Source organism: Ruditapes philippinarum, unplaced genomic scaffold, assembly GCF_026571515.1.
Source record: "Ruditapes philippinarum isolate M1 unplaced genomic scaffold, ASM2657151v2 ctg98_1_1_1_1, whole genome shotgun sequence".
Lineage (NCBI taxonomy): Eukaryota > Metazoa > Mollusca > Bivalvia > Venerida > Veneridae > Ruditapes > Ruditapes philippinarum.
In genome coordinates, this window is record NW_026857110.1 from 93,025 (window position 1) to 112,291 (window position 19,267).

A 19,267-nucleotide genomic window follows, 5' to 3' on the forward strand; every position below is an offset into this window, starting at 1 on the left:
AGACACAGATGTTATTGCAAAATAACACACACTTCCGATTCTTCTATGTTCAATAGGGGAAAATGCGGGTCGTGTTAGAATATTTTATATGTTTTATAATATGCTATATAATTAAAATTAATTTGATTCCGTACTTATTTTTCATCGCATCACAGTTTGAGTGGTTACGTCATTTGTATAATGATTACGTCACATATCTAAATATATAACGTCAAACAGTGATTTTATTGCACACTTTAGGTTCTTCTATGTTCAATAGTGAAAAATGTGGGTCGTGTTTAAATTTATAAAAAAAAAAAATAATTCATATATATAATTAAATAAATTATGCTTTATGATATATTTGTTCTTTAACTATTTCCAACTCGTATGAAGGAAAAGAAGTGTTTAGGTTATATTTCGAAATGTTAAATTAAACTTGCTTAAATTTATTTTTGCCATTAACTTAACCATTACACATGCATCATCTGTCTAGTTTAATTGGATTCTTTAAACCTTTTGAAACCGAGCAATTCATATATCATTTATATAATAGTATCATTATGAATGAATGTTTAATAGTGTAATTTGTATTTAGTCGTCATAGCTACAACTATCAACACATTGGCAATTTCCTAATATCGCACTTTAATTCTAATCTCCGTAAAAATTATTACGAATAAGGCATTTTTTGTCGTTTCACTTTATTTAAAATTAAGTACTAGGAAGCAAAATGATTTTGAAAAAAACGTTTTTGTAACCCATCGTCTGAACCATCGGTACACATTCCGTATTTACTACCGGTGCACGGTAAATAGTCAGTCTTACCGAGGATGTATTTAACAATGAATCAATTGTACTGTTAATAAATGCATTAACTGCATATACATGTATAACGTATGTATCCAAGGCCTTCGTTCGTGTATATAGCCGCCTTTTAAACCTTTTAAGTGTCTCATATTGTCCATCTTTCAATCTGGACAAAACAATTCATCATGTTTGGCTGTTTTTAAAGTTCTGATTCAATAGCGAAAAGTGCAAACTGGTCTGTACTGGTCGCATGGGTTAAGGCAGTTGCTGCCAACTGGCTAAGAGTTAGTTTACCAGGTTTTTTGAAAGAAAAAAATAGTTATTGTCTTCGGTTGGGCGAAAATACTTTATTCTTTGCGTAACACTTCAAAATTTTCTCAATGGACTTCAACTACACGTTTACAAAAGTATTTTGACCAATTGCCTTAGCGCAAATTATCAGGGTTTACAAGGTTCCCAAGAAGTAGTACCAGTATATATATACAAGTTGCAAGATAAGATTCGTAAAAAACCCCACTGGGTTGCAAATGTTTGCTAACTGTAGTATATATAGATCAGTAATTGTTATTTTTAGATTAATTCCGATACGAAAGACTATTATTATAAGGTTATTGTACATTGTTGAGTCCAATACTGATCTATTGGGCGAGTACGCAGCTGTCAAACCATTATTGGACGCGACATTAGCCGAGTATGATATAGATTTTGCAGCTGTTTTGCACGAGAATCAGTGTTCAGTTTTCATTAGTGGATAATAACCTCGTTATTATAGTTGATCATTGTTTTTCAAGTACAATAAGGAATTGATATAAGTTTTATCCTGAAAAGAGAAAATTGATAAGATTGAATCCAATAATCATTTTTATTGAAACAATGACATCTTAACCCTTGTTTAAAGTTGAATTGTAATTATTATTTATCTATTGATATACCATTTATATGTAAGAAATACCTGGCACGTTTTGAGTGCTCTAACCATATGTTAAACATAGAAATGGGACATAACATTGGTATTGAGAAGTCAGACGCAATGTACTTATTTAAAATTAAGAACTAGGAAATATATTAATTTTGACAATGCTATCCTTGACATAACTTAAGATTAACCTCTTCCATCACCAGGAGCAAACAAACATGCTAATTTATCGACCGCTACATTAATTCGTCAACCAATAATTTTATAAATATATATCATCCATTTTATTTTTTATAGTTTTAAAAGAAAAAAAAGATAGTTTATATACTTTATGAAATTTATGTTTTTGATTCGTATGTATATAAAAATCCTGATCAGACTGCGCGGATGCGTAGGCTGGTCTGGATCCATGCTGGTCGCAAACGCACTATGTTGGTTTTGTCGTGACGCGGCTCAAATAGTTTTTTTGCTTTACCCGTACCTTTACATTAAACAGGTACAAAATATCAAAATACACAGTTTGCATAGCATATTAAAATTTTAGTTCATAAAAGAAATGATAACTAATACGTTTTTTACGGAAAACTATGTTTTGAAGAGAATATAGTCAAATCTGATACAAAAGAAAAAAACAACATAAAACCATGAACAGAAAATATAGAATTTGTTTGAATAGGTTTTGTTTGTTTGTTTGATTGGGTTTTACGTCACATGGACACAGTATAGGTCATTTGGCGACGTTCCAGCTTTACTGGTACAGGAAGACCTCAGGTGCCCTTCCGTGCATTATTTCAGGCACGAACGAGCAACTGAGTAGAACCACCGACGTCCCGTAAGCTAGCGGGATAGCTTCCTCACAAGTCCCTGTCGGGATTCGAACACACAGTGGTGAGGGGCAAGTGATGTTTGAATTTGTTTGAATATATTGTTACTTGGTTATCACATATAATAAACGAACCAACAACAATTTTGAAAATTTGAGAGAACAAACATTTATACCTATGTACTCAATAGAGACAAAATGTATAAAATGAAGTTTGTATATTTAAAACAATATTTAACATACGGATTTTATCGTGCACTTTTGTCGTTACTAGGTCTACATTTTCCCTTTCGATATTAATTAAAATAAATCGTATAAATATATTAATCATAATTTAAAGTACTGTTTAATTTTGTATATCTAGAAACAGTTGAAGTTTAATGCCCTTTCTAGTAGTGTAACCTACATTTCAGTAAGTACTGTATAGCGCATTATATCTGCGGTGTCAAATGTTGGCGTTTTTTAAAGTGTTTTGAATTGGCGGGGTCATAAATTGGCGCAAACGCTTTTAGACCGCCAAATTAAAACACTTGTTGGCATAAATATGGGGTCATGAATTGGCGATTACAAATAAAGAATAAAAAAATAAATAAAAATAACACCGGTCACGCAGTAGTTGACTGTCCTCGTTTATTTTACGGCATACGGTATACCTATGCTTGGTCACCTTTATCTTTACATCGTGCTAATTCTTATAATTAACTTATAATTAACTGGGATCAGACAGGTGTAAATATGGTACCGTGTGGTAACTGGACCATGGAAGAGAAAGGTATGCCCTATTATCCTGCAGTCTTTAAAGCGTGAAAAATTGTTCACGGTCACCACAACTGATTGCTATATAATAACAGTTATCATTAGTTTTATTTCAAATTATGAAACATAACAGTGAAAACAAAACAAATACTAGTTTACTTAAATTCGATAATAAATGACATTTAGATTTGTTTCTCGTCGTGTGATCATCTTCGTAATAAATACAGTATATAGATATATAATTAAATGAGTTTCGTACCAAGACTTAAAAATAAACAAATTCTTTTCAGCTTACTTGTAATGTTTATTTTTATTACAAATAATCAAGGGAGATTACTCGGACAAACCAAAGCTATTTTACCATGAGTTGTCTACCTTTTAAAGAATAACGGCGATGATCTAAAATGGCGGTGCTTTAAATTTGTATGATTCTCCTTGTAGTTTGATTACTCGGAAATAAATCTGCAAAAAATCAATAATTATTAGTAGTTTTAACTCCGGATCACGACAGTATGCCACAATGAATTTACCAGAGCACCGTTCAGCCACCGCTTGGGCAGGCTGTACATGCCAGAGCAGAGGTACAATGCGCATGTCCGTAGAAAGAATTTCATGATCAAGCACAATGAAAGTGACCTCCATCGTCCGGGAATCGAACCCAGGTTGCCCGATTCACAGTCCAACACTCTACCTACTGAGCTGACCGGACGACTCAGCAGTAAGCAGGTACAATGTATATCAAATACGGAGGGAATGATCTGATCGTTGCACGCAAGTTATGAGTCCAGACCTACATCAAATGGTACTTACATCTTGAATAAAAATATTCCAGTTTCATCAGGACCAAAAATCCTGATTAGAGGCCTTTTAAATAAGTTAGTGCTGACGTAAAAGTTAAAGGCCCATTTCGTCTCAAAAAAGGCATTATTTTTCTTTCTCAATTTTTTTTTAATTTTGGTTTAATTAAATAGTATTCAAAAAGTTACTCTTTGATCAATAACTGGAAAAATCTTTTCATATGTTGTTTTTTGACAATAAGTACAGTTGTAGTCAATAAATATTTTGTATGGATGTCAAAATACTACTTTGTTTTGATTTTTCTAATTTTATGACAAATAATTTTACATTTATTGCTACTTTTGCAGGTAACAAGCATCTAATATTTCTCTAAAATCTTTTTATAAAAAGTATACATGTTGGCATAATGTGCCTTTAAAGTATTTTATACAACTTTGATGATAAATTCCTTATTCCCCATCTTTAAATGGTTTAACTGACATATATGTTTTTAGTTAACCTTACAACATTTCCTTGTATATATAAAATATAGATTTTGCAAGATTGTGGTAACATAAGATTTGTTTGATAAAACGGAGTGTACAAACTAAGTTTCATTAAGTTTTTCAAAATTTAATTTATTTTTAGAAACAGTTAACTACTCGTGTTTGATATCTTTTCAAAACAGAGCTATCATCATCATCCCCTTAATGCATAATCTTACAGCTATCTTCTGTCACCAATAGATGGACCTTGATGTCTATACAAGCAAAGACATACAAAAAAAAATTAAAAAGCTGATCATTCATTTCCTGGAAGAAATTACGTTAGTTTGTATAAATCAACACTTTGTTTTCTTCTTAAACCACAAACGACATGCGGATATATACAACGTTAAATGTTGCATATAACGGTTGTAAATAAGATGTTATGATATATAAAGGTAAAGAAACATTAAATTGTGAACTCGCTCGCTGTAAGTATACAGGATTTAATTACGTAATCCTTTCGTAATCGAATTTATTATCGCTAAGACTGGCGTAACACATTGTTTGAAAATGCAGACGAAAAACTACATTAAACTGTTTTTAGTTTTATGTATGTGCTATACAGTTGTTGGAATAGATACGTCAATAGTCCGGCAAACGTTTGTCAAGAATTGGCTTCAGACAATAGGAAATGGGTCAGCCATATCTGTTGATGATATAAAACTTTACTTTAAACAGCAATTATGGACTGATCACACTGGGAATAACTTGTCGGATTGTCGTGGCACAGACTTTACCGGTCAATCAAGTAATTCTGTTGAAAACTGTTTACTGCATCAGGTACTTATACAAAACTTTCTTTGTTACTTAGTTACAAAATCTTCAAACGTACTTGTATGTATCATTTAGAATAATTTGGTGAAAGAAAAAAAAATATCTCAATTGCTGAAATGCATGTCTGGCTAATGGTTGAGATAAATAATTGCGGTATTGAATGTCTAAAAGTTATATCGCATTAAATTGATGAAGGGCAAATCATGTTATCATTAAAAGTATATTTAAAAAAACAGCGTTAATATAATAATTAAAACGGGGACCCAGCACGGTGAAAATGAAAAATCTACCCTATAAGCCCCTATAACAAGCATTTAAACTTGAAAAAGTTATTGAACATCTGCAAATGTATTCATACGTTCAATGCAACATCATTTTCATGACATTACCCTGACAAGTGGTGTATGGTCACCAAACAAATTGGTGTTTCCAAGTAGAAAGGTATAATTAATACATGTAGCTAGTCGAATATTTTTTTCCTTAGTAAAATTCCGTTTTCAAATCTTTAAATCAATTAGTAATTATCATTTTGTACAATATATTTTTTTTCAATTTAACTTAAAGGAACACAGTTAACTTAAACACCTTGTCAAGTAGGATATTGTCAAAAGAAAATCCAAAAATATATATGCGATGTCATGAATTCACGTTTGAAATAGTATTTTCTGTAAGGCAAAGCTTAAAATTGAAAGACTTAATTTAAATTTGTTAGACAAAACTTAGAATTACAAGACCAAATTTAAAACTGTCATGGATCCTTTAATTTGACACTAATTGCCATTACATGAAAAGCGACTTATGGTCCCCCAATTAAAAGAATGCGTGTGCCCTACCTAAACGAAAAAAACAATAGACGGAACCAAATAAAATGGAATTTTGAAAGGGGATCTTAGGTTATGAAGCCTGCATATCATAGATAGGCTGTCAAAAGACAAATTAAAATGCAGGCAGTGTGATCAAACAGTATTCAAGTGGGAAATACTCGAGTTGAACGATCTTCAAGGATCGGAAAATATAGAAAACGGTCAAAAAGGAAGAACAAAAAAAACGCAAACGCAACCATAATGTCGCGCTGAACGATACCTGATCGGATGTAAAGGGCGACTTTTTACGGCCTTTACACGCGCAAAGAACGCTGATGACGAATCTAATTGAATGGATTCTATAATTTTATATCTTCTTTGGATACGACAATCGGAAGTAAAGACAAAATATGTACAATAGTCTTTCACCTCGATTAGTTTACTTAGCTGTTTGTTAGAGGGTTTAGAATTTTACAGTTTCAAAGATGATATCGATAGAAGAAGACAAGCACTAATCTTGTTTGGCAAGAGTCATGTTTTGTATTAACTCCATCCAGTAGAAATCTCATCCAGAATTAACTTTGTCAATAGTTGATAATACCTGTTCAAAGCGTATGTCACGCCTTCAAATTTATGTTAACGGTTAGAAAAAAATGTGATAAAATTTAATTCTCTCAAACTTTGAATTAAACTTGAAATGCGTACGTTTACCGTAAATTTCTTAAAGGCACTTTATGAATCAGAAAAAAAATATATCAAATATAATAACTATGCTTTATAATATGTTTCTTCTTTAACTATTTCCAACTCGTATGAAGGAAAAGAACTGTTTAGGTTATCTTTCGAAATGTTAAATTAAACTTGCTTTAATTTATTTTGGAAATTAACTTAACTATTACACATGCATCTTCTGTATAGTTTAATTAGATTCTTTAAACCTTTTGAAAGCAATTCATATATCATTTATTTAATAGTAACATTATGAATGAATGTTTAATAGTGTAATCTGTATAAAGTCGTCATAGCTACAACAATCAGCACATTGGCAATTTGTAAATATCGCACTTTAATTCTAATCTCCGTTACATTAATACGAATAAGGCATTTTTTGTCATTTCACTTTATTTTAAATTAAGTACTAGGAAGCAAAATGATTTTGAAAACTTTTTTGTAACGCATCGTCTGAACCAACGGTACACATTCCATATTTACTAGTGGTGCACGGTAAATAGTCAGTCTTACCGAGGATGTATTTACCAATGAATCAATTGTATTGTTAATAAATGCATTAACTGCATATTCATGTATAACGTAGGTATCCAAGGCCTTCGGTTGTGTATATAGCCGCCTTTTAAACCTTTTAAGTGTCTCATATTGTTCATCTTTCAATCTGGACAAAACCATTCACCATGTTTGGATGTTTTTAAAGTTCTGATTCAATAGCGAAAAGTGCAAACTGGTCTGCACTGGTCGCATGGGTTAAGGCAGTTGCTGCCAACTGGCTAAAAGTTAGTTTACCAGGTTTTTTTTTGATAGAAAAGAATAGTTATTGTCTTCGGATGGGCGCAAATACTTTTTCTTCGCGTAACACTTTCAAATTTTCTCAGCGGAATTCAACTACACGTTTACAAAAGTATTTTGACCAACTGCCTTAGCGCAAATTATCAGGGTAACAAGGTTCCCAAGAAGTAGTACCAGTATGTACAGTTGCAGCAAGATAAGATTCGGAAAAAAACGCACTGGGTTGCAAATGTTTGCTAACTGTAGTATATAAAGATATAGTTATTGTTATGTTTAGATTAATTCCGGTACAAAATACTATTATTATAAGGTTATTGTACATTGTTGAGTCCAATACTGAATCTATTGGGCGGGTACGCAGCTGTCAAACCATTATTGGACGTGACACTAGCCGAGTATGATATCTATTTTGCAGCTGCTTTGCACAAGAATCAGTGTTCAGTTTTTATTAGTGGATAATAGCCTCGTTATTTCATAGTTGATCATTGTTTTCAAGTACAATAAGGAATTTATATTAGTTTTCCTGAAAAAAGAAAATGAAGCTACATTTAGATGGAATACGATATGGATTTGATATAGGTATTTTGGACTCTAAAAATTAAAACGAGTCTATATCTATATTTTTGAACTTTGAAATTGGAATCAAGAGAAAATTGATAAGATTGAATCCAATAATTATTTTTATTGAAACACATACATCTTAACCCTTGTTTAATGTTGAATAGTAATTATTATTTATCTAGTGATATACCCTTTTTATGTAAGAAATACCTGGCACGTTTCGAGTGCTCCAACCATATGTTAAACATAATTGAACATTAAATTGGTATTGGAAAGTCAGACACATTGTGCTTATTTAAAATTAAAAACAAGGAAACATATTAATTTTGACAATATTATCCTTGACATGACTTAAGATTAACCTCTTCCATCAACAGGAGCAAACAAACATGCTAATGTATCGACCGCTACATTAATTCGTGAATCAATGTAATAATTTTATAAATCTGTATCATTCATTTTTTTTATTTATACAATGTTTAAAACGAGTCTATATCTATATTTTTGAACTCTGAACTTGGAATCAAGAGAAAATTGATAAGATTGAATTTTAAAAGAAAAAAAAGGATAGTTTATATACTTTATGAAATTAATGTTTCTGATTCGTATGTATATAAAACAGAGTTCAGATTAAAGTACGGTCACACATAAAATAACAGGTGTTTATCATAATATAGTGTTGTTTTCTTTTTTGCTTTACCCATACTTTTAAATTAAACAGGTACAAATATCAAAATAGACAGTTTGCATAGCTGATTAAATTTAGTCCATGAAAGAAAGGATAATTAATACGTTTTATACGGAAAACTATGTTTTGAAGAGGATATAGTCAAATCTGATACAATAAAAACATAAACAGAAAATATAGAATTTGTTTGAATAGGTTTTGTTTGTTTGTTTTATTGGGTTTTACGTCCTACCGGCACAGTATAGGTCATTTGGCGACATTCCAGCTTTACTGGTGGAGGAAGACCTCAGGTGCCCTGAACGGGCAACTGAGTAGAACCACCGACGTTCCGTAAGCTAGCGGGATAGCTTCCTCACATGAAAAAATCCAAATTCCCTGTCGGGATTCGAACCCACAGCGGTGAGGGGCAAGTGGTGATTTAAGGTTCATATATTGTTACTTGGTTATATTGTTACTTGGTTATCACATATAATAAACGAACCAACATAAATTTTGAAATTTTGAGAGGACAAACATTTATACCTATGTACTCAATAGAGACAAAATGTATAAACTGAAGTTTGTATATTTAAAACAATATTTAACATACGAATTTTATCGTGTACTATTGTCGTTAGTAGGTCTACATTTTCCCTTTCGAAATTAATTAAAATATATCGTATAAATGTATTACTCACAATTTAAAGTACTGCTCACTTTTGTATATCTAGAAGCAGTTGCAGTTGTATGCCCTTTTTAGTAGTGTAACCCACATTTCAGTAAGTATATAAATCTTCTAATTCGACAGATATTCATCTAAGTGATAAAAGTAAAAAGTCAAAGCAATGAAAGAATTTTTAGCAATGAAAAGGGGTGTTACTTAAATAACACACAATGTAAAGAATACGTAAATTGATATTAATATTAATAGAACTGACGCGTTCTGATAAGAAGAGTTTTTCTTCTGTCTAAACTTGTTTAGACATATTTTCAAAAATGCAATGTTGCAGATCTTTGAAAGATTAGGTCGATACATTGACAAAAAGTGAAATGTGAAATTTTAAATGAAGTAATATTCTTATTATAAAAAATTTTATGCAGCAAATTATATCATTCTTCAAAGTTAAGCGGAATTCGCATCGTCGCGTTATGTTCTAGTAAGTAGATGTAGTTCAACCTACTTTATAGATTTATATCATGTGTTTATTAATGTTATTTTATAACTTATGTTAATATATATTTCAAATCGGTGTACGACATGTTTAGCATTTGCCGAAATTACATTAAAATTTCTGTATCCGTCCCATCTAAAACAGGTTATTTGTATGATGATGATGTATGATTCCCCTTGTAGTTTGATTACTCGAAAATATTTCTCCAAAAAATCAATAATATTTGGTAGTTTTATCTCCGGATCACGGCAGTAAGCCACATTGTATTTACCAGAGCAGAGTTCAGCCACCGCTGGAGCAGGCTATCAAGAAATTGGCCAGTACAAGTTGCCTTGCCTTCAATCTCGCAAAGAACTGTACATATGTACATGCCAGAGCAGAGGTACAGTGCGAATGTCCGTAGAAAGAATTTCATGATCAAGCACAACGAAAGTGACCTCCATCGTCCGGGAATCGAACCCAGGTTGCCCGATTTACAGTCCAACACTCAACCTACTGAGCTTACCGGACGGCTCAGCAGTAAGCATGTATATCAAATACGGAGGGAATAATCTGAAATGTTGCACGCAAGTTATTAGTCCAGACCTACATGGAATGGTACATACATCTTGAATAAAAATATTCCAGTTTCATCAAGACCAAACAGCCTGATTAGAGGCCTTTTAAATAAGTTAGTGCTCACGTAAAAGTTAAAGGCCCATAACGCCTAAAAAAGGCATTTTTTTATTTCTCAAAATATTTTTAATTTTTGTTTAATTAAATGGTATTCAAAAAGTTACTTTTTGGTCAATAACTGGAAAAAACTGTTCATATGTTGTTGTTTTTTTTTGACAATAAGTCCAGCTGTAGTAAATTAATATTTAGTATGGATCTAAAAATTATACTTTGTTTTGATTTTGCTACTTTTAAGACAAATAATTTCACATTTATTGCTTCTTTTGCAGGTAACAAGCATCTCATATTTCTCTGAACCCATTTTTTTGTAAATATTATGATTAGTTTACTTTGCAGTTGGTAAGAGGGTTTAGATATTTACAGTTTCAAAGATGATATCGATAGAAGAAGACACGCACTATCCTGTTTGGCAAGAGTCATGTTTTGTAGTTACTCCATCCAGTAGAAATCTCATCCAAAATTAATTTTGTCAATAGTTGTTAATACCTGTTCAAAGCGTATGTCACGCCTTCAAATTTATGTTAACGGTTAGAAAAAAAATGTGATAAAATTTAATTCTCTCAAACTTTGAGTAAAACTTGAAATGCGTACGTTTACCGTAAATCTCTTTAAGGCACTTTATGAATTAGAAAAAAAATATAATAATTATGCTTTATAATATGTTTGTTCATTAACTATTTCCAACTCGTATGAAGGAAAAGAACTGTTTAAGTTATGTTACGAAATGTTAAATTGAATTTGTTTTAATTTATTTTGGACATTAACTTAACCATTACACATGCATCATCTGTCTAGTTTAATTAGATTCTTTAAACCTTTTGAAACCGAGCAATTCATATATCATTTATTTAATAGTAACATTATGAATGAATGTTTAATAGTGTAATCTGTATAACGTCGTCATAGCTACAACAATCACCACTTTGGCAATTTGTAAATATCGCACTTTAATTCTAATCTCCGTAAAATTATTACGAATAAGGCATTTTTTGTCATTTCACTTTATTTTAAATTTAGTACTAGGAAGCAAAATGATTTTTAAAACTTTTTTGTAACGCATCGTCTGAACCAACGGTACACATTCCGTATTTACTACTGGTGCACGGTAAATAGTCAGTCTTACCGAGGATGTATTTTACAATGAATCAATTGTACTGTTAATAAATGCATTAAATGCATATACATGTATAACGTAAATGTTTGCTATAAAGATATAGTTATTGTGTTGTTTAGATTAATTCCGATACGAAAGACTATTTTTATAAGATTATTGTACATTGTTGAGCCCAATACTGAATCTATTGGGCGAGTACACAGCTGTCAAACCATTATTGAACGTAACACTAGCCGAGTATGATATAAATTGTGCAGCTGTTTTGCACGAGAATCAGTGTTCAGTGTCTGAAAAAAGAAAATGAAGCTAGATGGAATACGATATGGATTTGATATAGGTATTTTGGACTCTAAAAATGAAAACGAGTCTATATATATATTTTTGAACTCTAAAATTGGAATCAAGAGAAATTGATAAGATTGAATCCAATAATTATATTTATTGAAACACATACATCTTAACCTTTGTTAAATGTTGAATAGTTAAACATAGAAATTGGACATTACATTGGTATTGAGAAGGCAGACATAATGTGCTTATTTAAAATTAAGAACTAGGAAACATATTAATTTTGACAACACTATCCTTGACATGACTTCAGATTAAACTCTCCCATTATCAGGAGCAAACAAACGTGCTAATGTATCGACCGCTACATTAATTCGTGAATCAATATAATAATTTTATAAACATGTATCATTCATTTTCTATTTAATTTTTGAAGAAAAGGAAAAGATATATACGGTAAATACGGAAACTTTATTTTGAAAGGAATATAGTCAAATCTTATGAAAAACATGAACAGAACATATAGAATTTGATTGAATGGGTAAATATATTGATACTAGGTTAGCACATACAATAAACGAAAGAACATAAATTTTGGAAATTAGAGATCTTCCGAGAGGACGAACATTTATATCTATGTACTAAACTGAGACAAAACAAAAAATATCAGTATAAACTGAAGTATTGAATATACAAAGCAACATTTAACATACTAATTTTATCGTGCACTATTATCGTTAGTAGAATTTTATTTTCCCTTTGGAAATTAATTAAATATATCGTATAAATATATTACTCATAATTTAAAATACTGCTTTTTTTGTAAATCTAGAAGCAGTTAAATTTGTATGCCCTTTTTAGTAGTGTAATTCGACAGATATTCATCTTAGTGATAAAAGTAAAAAGTCAAAGCAATAAAAGGAATTTAAGCAATGAAAAGGGGTGTTACTTATATAACACAAAATGTAAAGTATACGTAAATTGATAATATTAATAAAACTGACGCGTTCCGATAAAAAAGTTTTTCTTCTGTCTATACTTGATTCGAACTATTTTCAAAAAAGCAATGTTGCACATCTTTGAAAGATTAGGCCGATACATTGACAAAAAGTGCTTAAATTGAAGTAATATTTCTGACTGCACTTAATATAAAATATCTTATTCAACAAAGTATATCATTCTTGTAAGTAAAGCGGTATTCGCAGCGTCGTTTTATGTTCTACTTATAAGATGTAGTTCAACCTACTGTATAGACTCATATTATGGGTTTATTAATGTAATTTTATTACAGATGTTACACATATAAAATTGGTGTACGACATGTTTGCATTTGCTAAAATAACATTAAAATTTCAGTATCTGTTCCATCTAAAACATGTTATTTGTATGATGGTGATGTATGATTCTCCTTGTAGTTTGATTCCTCGAAAATAAATCTGCAAAAAAAAACAATAATTATTAGTAGTTTTAACTCTGGATCACGGCAGTTAGCCACATTGAATTTACCAGAGCACCGTTCAGCCACCGCTTGGACAGGCTGTCAAGAAATTTGCCAGTACAAGTTGCCTTGCCTTCAATCGCGCAAGGAACTGTACATATGTACATGCCAGAGCAGAGGTACAGTGCGAATGTCCGTAGAAAGAATTTCATGATCAATCACAACGAAATTGACCTGTACCGTCCGGCAATCGGACCCAGGTTGCCCTGGGACGGAGCGAATTACAAATATTATTTGAACTTGTGGTCCAACCTTTTTCTTTTAAGATGTATTTTTATATTTTTTCTATATATTTGTATTGTACATCTTGTAAAAAAATGAAACGAATAAAATATGTTTAAACTACACTATTCACAGTCCCACGCTCTACCTACTGGGCTAACCGGACGGGTCAGCAGTAAGCGTGTTTTGTTGACAGCTTTAGTATAAACGCATCCAAACTCGATATCAAATATGGAGCGCTTAGAATACCCATTACTGCGCTACTATGGAATCCTTTTTATCCGGTTTTAACTGTTTATTTGATATTTTAAAGAAAGACTTCGTTGGAGTTTTTATACACCTAATTTCGAATATTTCAAATGAATCTTAGTACTTATAAAAATAATAAAAGCACAAAATATCACAATTTTACATTTTTTTTTCCGAATAGCTATCATACATTGCTTAGAAGGATGCTATCTATGAAAGTGTCTTACAATTCATTAAGACTAGCGGGGCATTCTAAATCATTTGAGTGTGAGATATTAGAATAATTAAAAAATCTCAGAATAGTCCCGGAGTTCTTTTCCAAACTGTATACGGGATGTTCTAAAAAAAACGCAGACTTTTTAAATAACTCTGCCGTTTTTATGTCATTACTAAAATGCAACACTGTTAGAATTGATAGTTTATCCACGATTAATATTTGTGTTTTCGTAGAAAACAAAATAACAAAAAATACATAAACATGAAGAATTTAAACATACAGCCATCATACGCCTGCTCACGGTGAACGTTAATTTAGTTCGACATCGGAAAATACTCGCCGAAAATCTAGGATTAGAGTGAAGAAGTATACCCTGCCTTAAAGCTACAACTTACCTACAAATTAACAGAACAACACGTACCAGTCAGTATATTACCTATTTTTCTCATTTGTTATGTATTTAATTGATATACATCATGTTCTTTTCAGTGTTTATCACCAGCAGATCTTTACTCCTTTTCCGGCTTACAAAATGCTTCCACTGCCACAGAGGTCTCGACCCTGTCCATGATATTACTGCATAACTGGCAGAAAAAGACATGTGCGGAAAACTTTGCAGATGATAACGATCAGCATGATTCCGATCCGGTTTCAAGAAGTGAAAGTAGGATTTACATCGAATTAAAGATTGCTGCAGTTTTGGGGGATGCGTTCGTTGAATACTGTCGTTACTTGTTGATCTTGTTTTTCATATTAACATCATAATTATATAAATATAAATTTTAAACCGAGATTCATTTTATCTAAAGTAGAAAAACTGTAAGATGCTGTAAGCATATAAAGATTTTAGCTATAAACTTCCAATGAAATGACATATTTATAGAAAAGGTTTGTTTTAAAGATTAGTTACGATTTTATTTCAGTCTTGAACACGGATGCTCCGTAGGTACAATACTTGCAAATTAAATGCTCATTAAACTATATATGTAACCAAACAACAACACTTTTTACATTATATAGCTAACATTTATCAGGTTAGTATTTTTATTTTTTATTATTTAACAGTTGGCAACCAACGGATAACGTTATATTTTATGTTTTATTACTTTACTACAGCCGCCGGTGGCCGAGTTGTAAGCTATTTGCTCACCATAATATAAAAAAATGAAAAACAAATATTTTCAGCATGGGGGTATGGAATCCTTTGTTCTTCCATAATTGTTCTAGCGGCACTTGGTGGATTCCTGGCCCTTCCATTTATTCACGGAGTCAACTATAAAAGGACGTTGATATTTATGGTGGGTCTTGCTGTGGGGACACTTGCAGGAAGCAGCTTATTATTTCTGATTCCAGAGGTACAGATCCTATAAGATACCATGACAATAGATATAACATAACATAAAAGCTTATTTCTTTATATAACCACGCATACTGTGTATTAAAGCGACATAATCATTCTTATTTCTTTATATAACTAACGTTTAATATACCAAATCCTCCAAATTTGGCGATTCTCTCATTTTACGATGTTTTATGGCCTGTTACATCATATATGATTGTTTTTTAAGTTTGAATGCTGAACTCTGATTAACCCGTTGCTAGGGGGCGTGGATGGTGGCTTGTACATTCAAAGTACTGCCCATGAACAAGCTCAATCAAATCGAGCCTGTAACATTATCTACTTTTCTTTCTTGTGTGTTCTGTAAGGAGTCCGTTTTTCTCTATTTTATTACAACATTTGATAAAATGAATCTTAAAGCCGTTCTCAGATCATAGAGTCATTTTTAAAACTCACCCAACACTGTCTAATACGAGTTTTATATAACTGTTCGTGTAATGACACCTCATAAAAAACTATATACATGTAAAGTTATTTCGATAAAACATTAAAATTTTTTTTTTCTTTTGTTGGCAATATCTATTTGATTTAACTGGTACTTTAAGGCGTACATTTCTGGTGTGAAAATCATGCGTGCCCTGTCATTTGCAGTCCAGATTATAAGGTATTTCTTTAAATAAACGAATACAAGTATAATGTTATACATGTTCTTTAATTGAGCCTCATTTCGTCAAAGTTACAATCCAATCCCTTTTTATAATTCAATTTCTGAGGTAAAATCAATACGCTGGTTTTTAAATAGATTTTTTGAAATAAATAATTAAATACATCGATCAAAAATTATTAAAGTGGATCTTCTAAAACCTTTCAGGCGCTTGAACTTACAGAGCAGGAGTTAGACAGAGATAGCTACCTATGGAAGTGTCTGGTTGTAATAGGGGCTATCTACATATTCTTTATAATTGAAAGACTTTTGAAAATATTTTCACACAAGAAAGAGGTAAGTAGCCTCTTTTATCTTCTTTTGTTTTCTTGACTATGGTAAAACAACAGAAGATGGGCTGCATTTTTGGCGGCATTATAGGTCTAGAACTATTTTCTCGTATTTTGGCTGTCCTTACTTATTTTTGATCTGTATGCTTAGGAACGGTTATTTCCGATATTTATTATCCCCCGCCGATTGAATCGGGAGGGGATATGGTTTTGGTGTTGTCCGTCGTCAGTCCTTTCGTCCTTCAATCCATCCGTCTATCCGAATTTCGTTTCCGCATCAGTTCTCTGCAGCTTCTGGCTGGAATACAACGGAACTTTATGAGAATCATCCATATCAAAATAAGATGCGCATATCGTCGTCTTTTTTCGGTCAGAACTCCTTTATATCACAGTTATGGTCCTTGATTAGTTATGCAGTATGCATATTAAGCAAAAAATTGTTTCCGCGCTACTTCTCTGCAATTACTGGCTAGAATTCAACAACACTTTACGGGAACCTACAATACCAAGAGGAGATATATCGTCGCCTTGTTCCGGTCAGACACTTTAACTCAGAGTTATGGCCCTTGATTTGTTATGCAGTATGCATATAGAACGATATTCGTTTCCGCGCTACTTCTCTAGAGATACTGGCTTGAATTCAATTAAACATTACGGGAACCTTCAATACCAAAAGGAGATGCGCGTATTGTCGCCTTGTTTCGGTCAGACATTTTAACAGTTATGGCCCTTGATTAGTTATGCAGTATGCATATAGAGCAAACTTTATGGGAACCTTCAATACCAAGAGGAGATGCGCATATCATTACCTTGTTCCGGTCAGACACTTTAACTCAGAGTTATGGCACTTGATTAGTTATGCAGTATGCATATAGAGCAATATTGCTATTTCTTTGCAACTGCTGTATTGATTTCAACAAAACGTTTTGGCAACCATCGATGCAAAAGGCAATTTTCATATCATTGACATGTCCAGATTTTACTATTTAACACGGAGTTATGTCTCTGTTATTGCCCTGAACATTTATCATGAACAAATACTTTTACTGTTTATGCCATGATAATTATATAAATAAAGCCTTATGTCTTCAGTTGTTGTGTTAGTAATAACCAGTACTCGGCGGGGGATATAAATTCAACGATTTTGTTTGTTTCTAAATATTTAATACTCCTTAATTAGTGGTCGTAAGAAATGTCCCATTCTCCTTGGTATTTCATCAAAAAATCAATTCAACCGGTCTTGATATTAAATTTTACACTTTAATTAACTTAGTATTCAACTTGACTTTTCAGATTTATTCTTTGTTGTGACTACTGATTTTTGGTTTCAAAATATTATATTTTTAATATCATTCAGTGTTACATACGTATCACAAAGTATTCACATTATTTCTCTGAATTATCTGATCTTCACTTTAATCGAGTGATTTTCGTAAAAAAGTGGGACATGTACTCGTATATATAGCTCAGCTCGTTTGCCTTTTGCGTGAATTTGAAATAACAAAACATATCCTTAACGACAACTTACAAACCTATAATGTGTAAATGCTGTTTTTTTAAAGAAAGTTTTTTTACAGAAGAGCAGAAAAGAAAAAGAACTCCACAAGGAAATTCACAGCGGTCGTTTCGGAACAACTCCCTCAGATACAAAGTTTAGAGAGCCCAAACTGACCTCATTGCAGAAGATATCTGAGTCGTCAACATCTTCGTTAAATAACCTAACTGATTTTCAAGATGTTTCCACCATATCTGGCTCTGTGTCAGAGGTAATATAATATATAATGTTTTTGTTTTGTTTTACGTCGAACCATCACATTGTAGGTCATATGGCGACTATCCGGCTACTGGTGGAGGGAGACCACATGTTATTTTAGGCACGAACGCGCACTTAAATAGAAGCACTGACGTTCCGTAGCTTCCTCACATAAAAGAAACCGCAGTCCCTGTCGGGATTCAAACACACAACTTTAAAAGCCAAATAGTTTTGAAGTCAACGACTTTAAGCATTTTGCATTTAACGCCAATGCAAGGGTTTGTAAATAAAGGTAACATATTTTCTGGTGACTTCAGTATACTTTAAACAAATGTTATAACTTGTTAAAAGTTTGGTTCTATATTTCTGCAATAAACCTCCTGGTTAAGTAAAATGTATAAGTTTACTATACAATGTGCTTGATTTGATATGTGCGCATGAAAATTCTATTAAAATATACACATTGTTTCAATATTTCCATTTTGATGAAGAGCCGAGATGCAATTTAAATAAAGTTCTTACTCGAGTTTCTAAAGTAGTCTATAAATATTGCTGATCTTTCTTTTCTTTCCGGTTAACGTGACACAGCAAGTTCTTACATGCATAACAATTTCGATTAATTATGAGCATCACGAAATTATTATTTGATATACGTGATTAACAGAAAAGGACAAAAGATTAGTGAAACATTATACATAGTTTATATATAGAAATTGACCTGAACGCGCGGAACTATAAGAATCGTACACTTCCGTCAAAGCACGAAGACCAAGGGGTTTTCTTTAATGGTTGAACCATAAGAATTGCAGTCA

The 19,267-nt window shown here is 32.0% G+C and overlaps 1 protein-coding gene across 3 annotated transcripts in view; it reads left to right on the forward strand.

Moving 5' to 3' along the window:
* LOC132748800 (metal cation symporter ZIP14-like) overlaps window positions 1-19,267 on the forward strand; it is a 36,892-nt gene that overhangs the window by 15,121 nt on the left and 2,504 nt on the right. For 2 of the 3 annotated variants that reach the window (XM_060738435.1, XM_060738436.1), the window contains exons 2-5: window positions 14,860-15,034; window positions 15,556-15,725; window positions 16,581-16,709; window positions 18,280-18,468. In XM_060738435.1, coding sequence (XP_060594418.1) covers window positions 14,860-15,034; window positions 15,556-15,725; window positions 16,581-16,709; window positions 18,280-18,468 — 663 coding nt within the window. Of the gene's footprint in view, window positions 1-4,940; window positions 5,390-14,859; window positions 15,035-15,555; window positions 15,726-16,580; window positions 16,710-18,279; window positions 18,469-19,267 lie in introns of those variants that run through there. The other variant, XM_060738434.1, reaches the window with a different exon arrangement.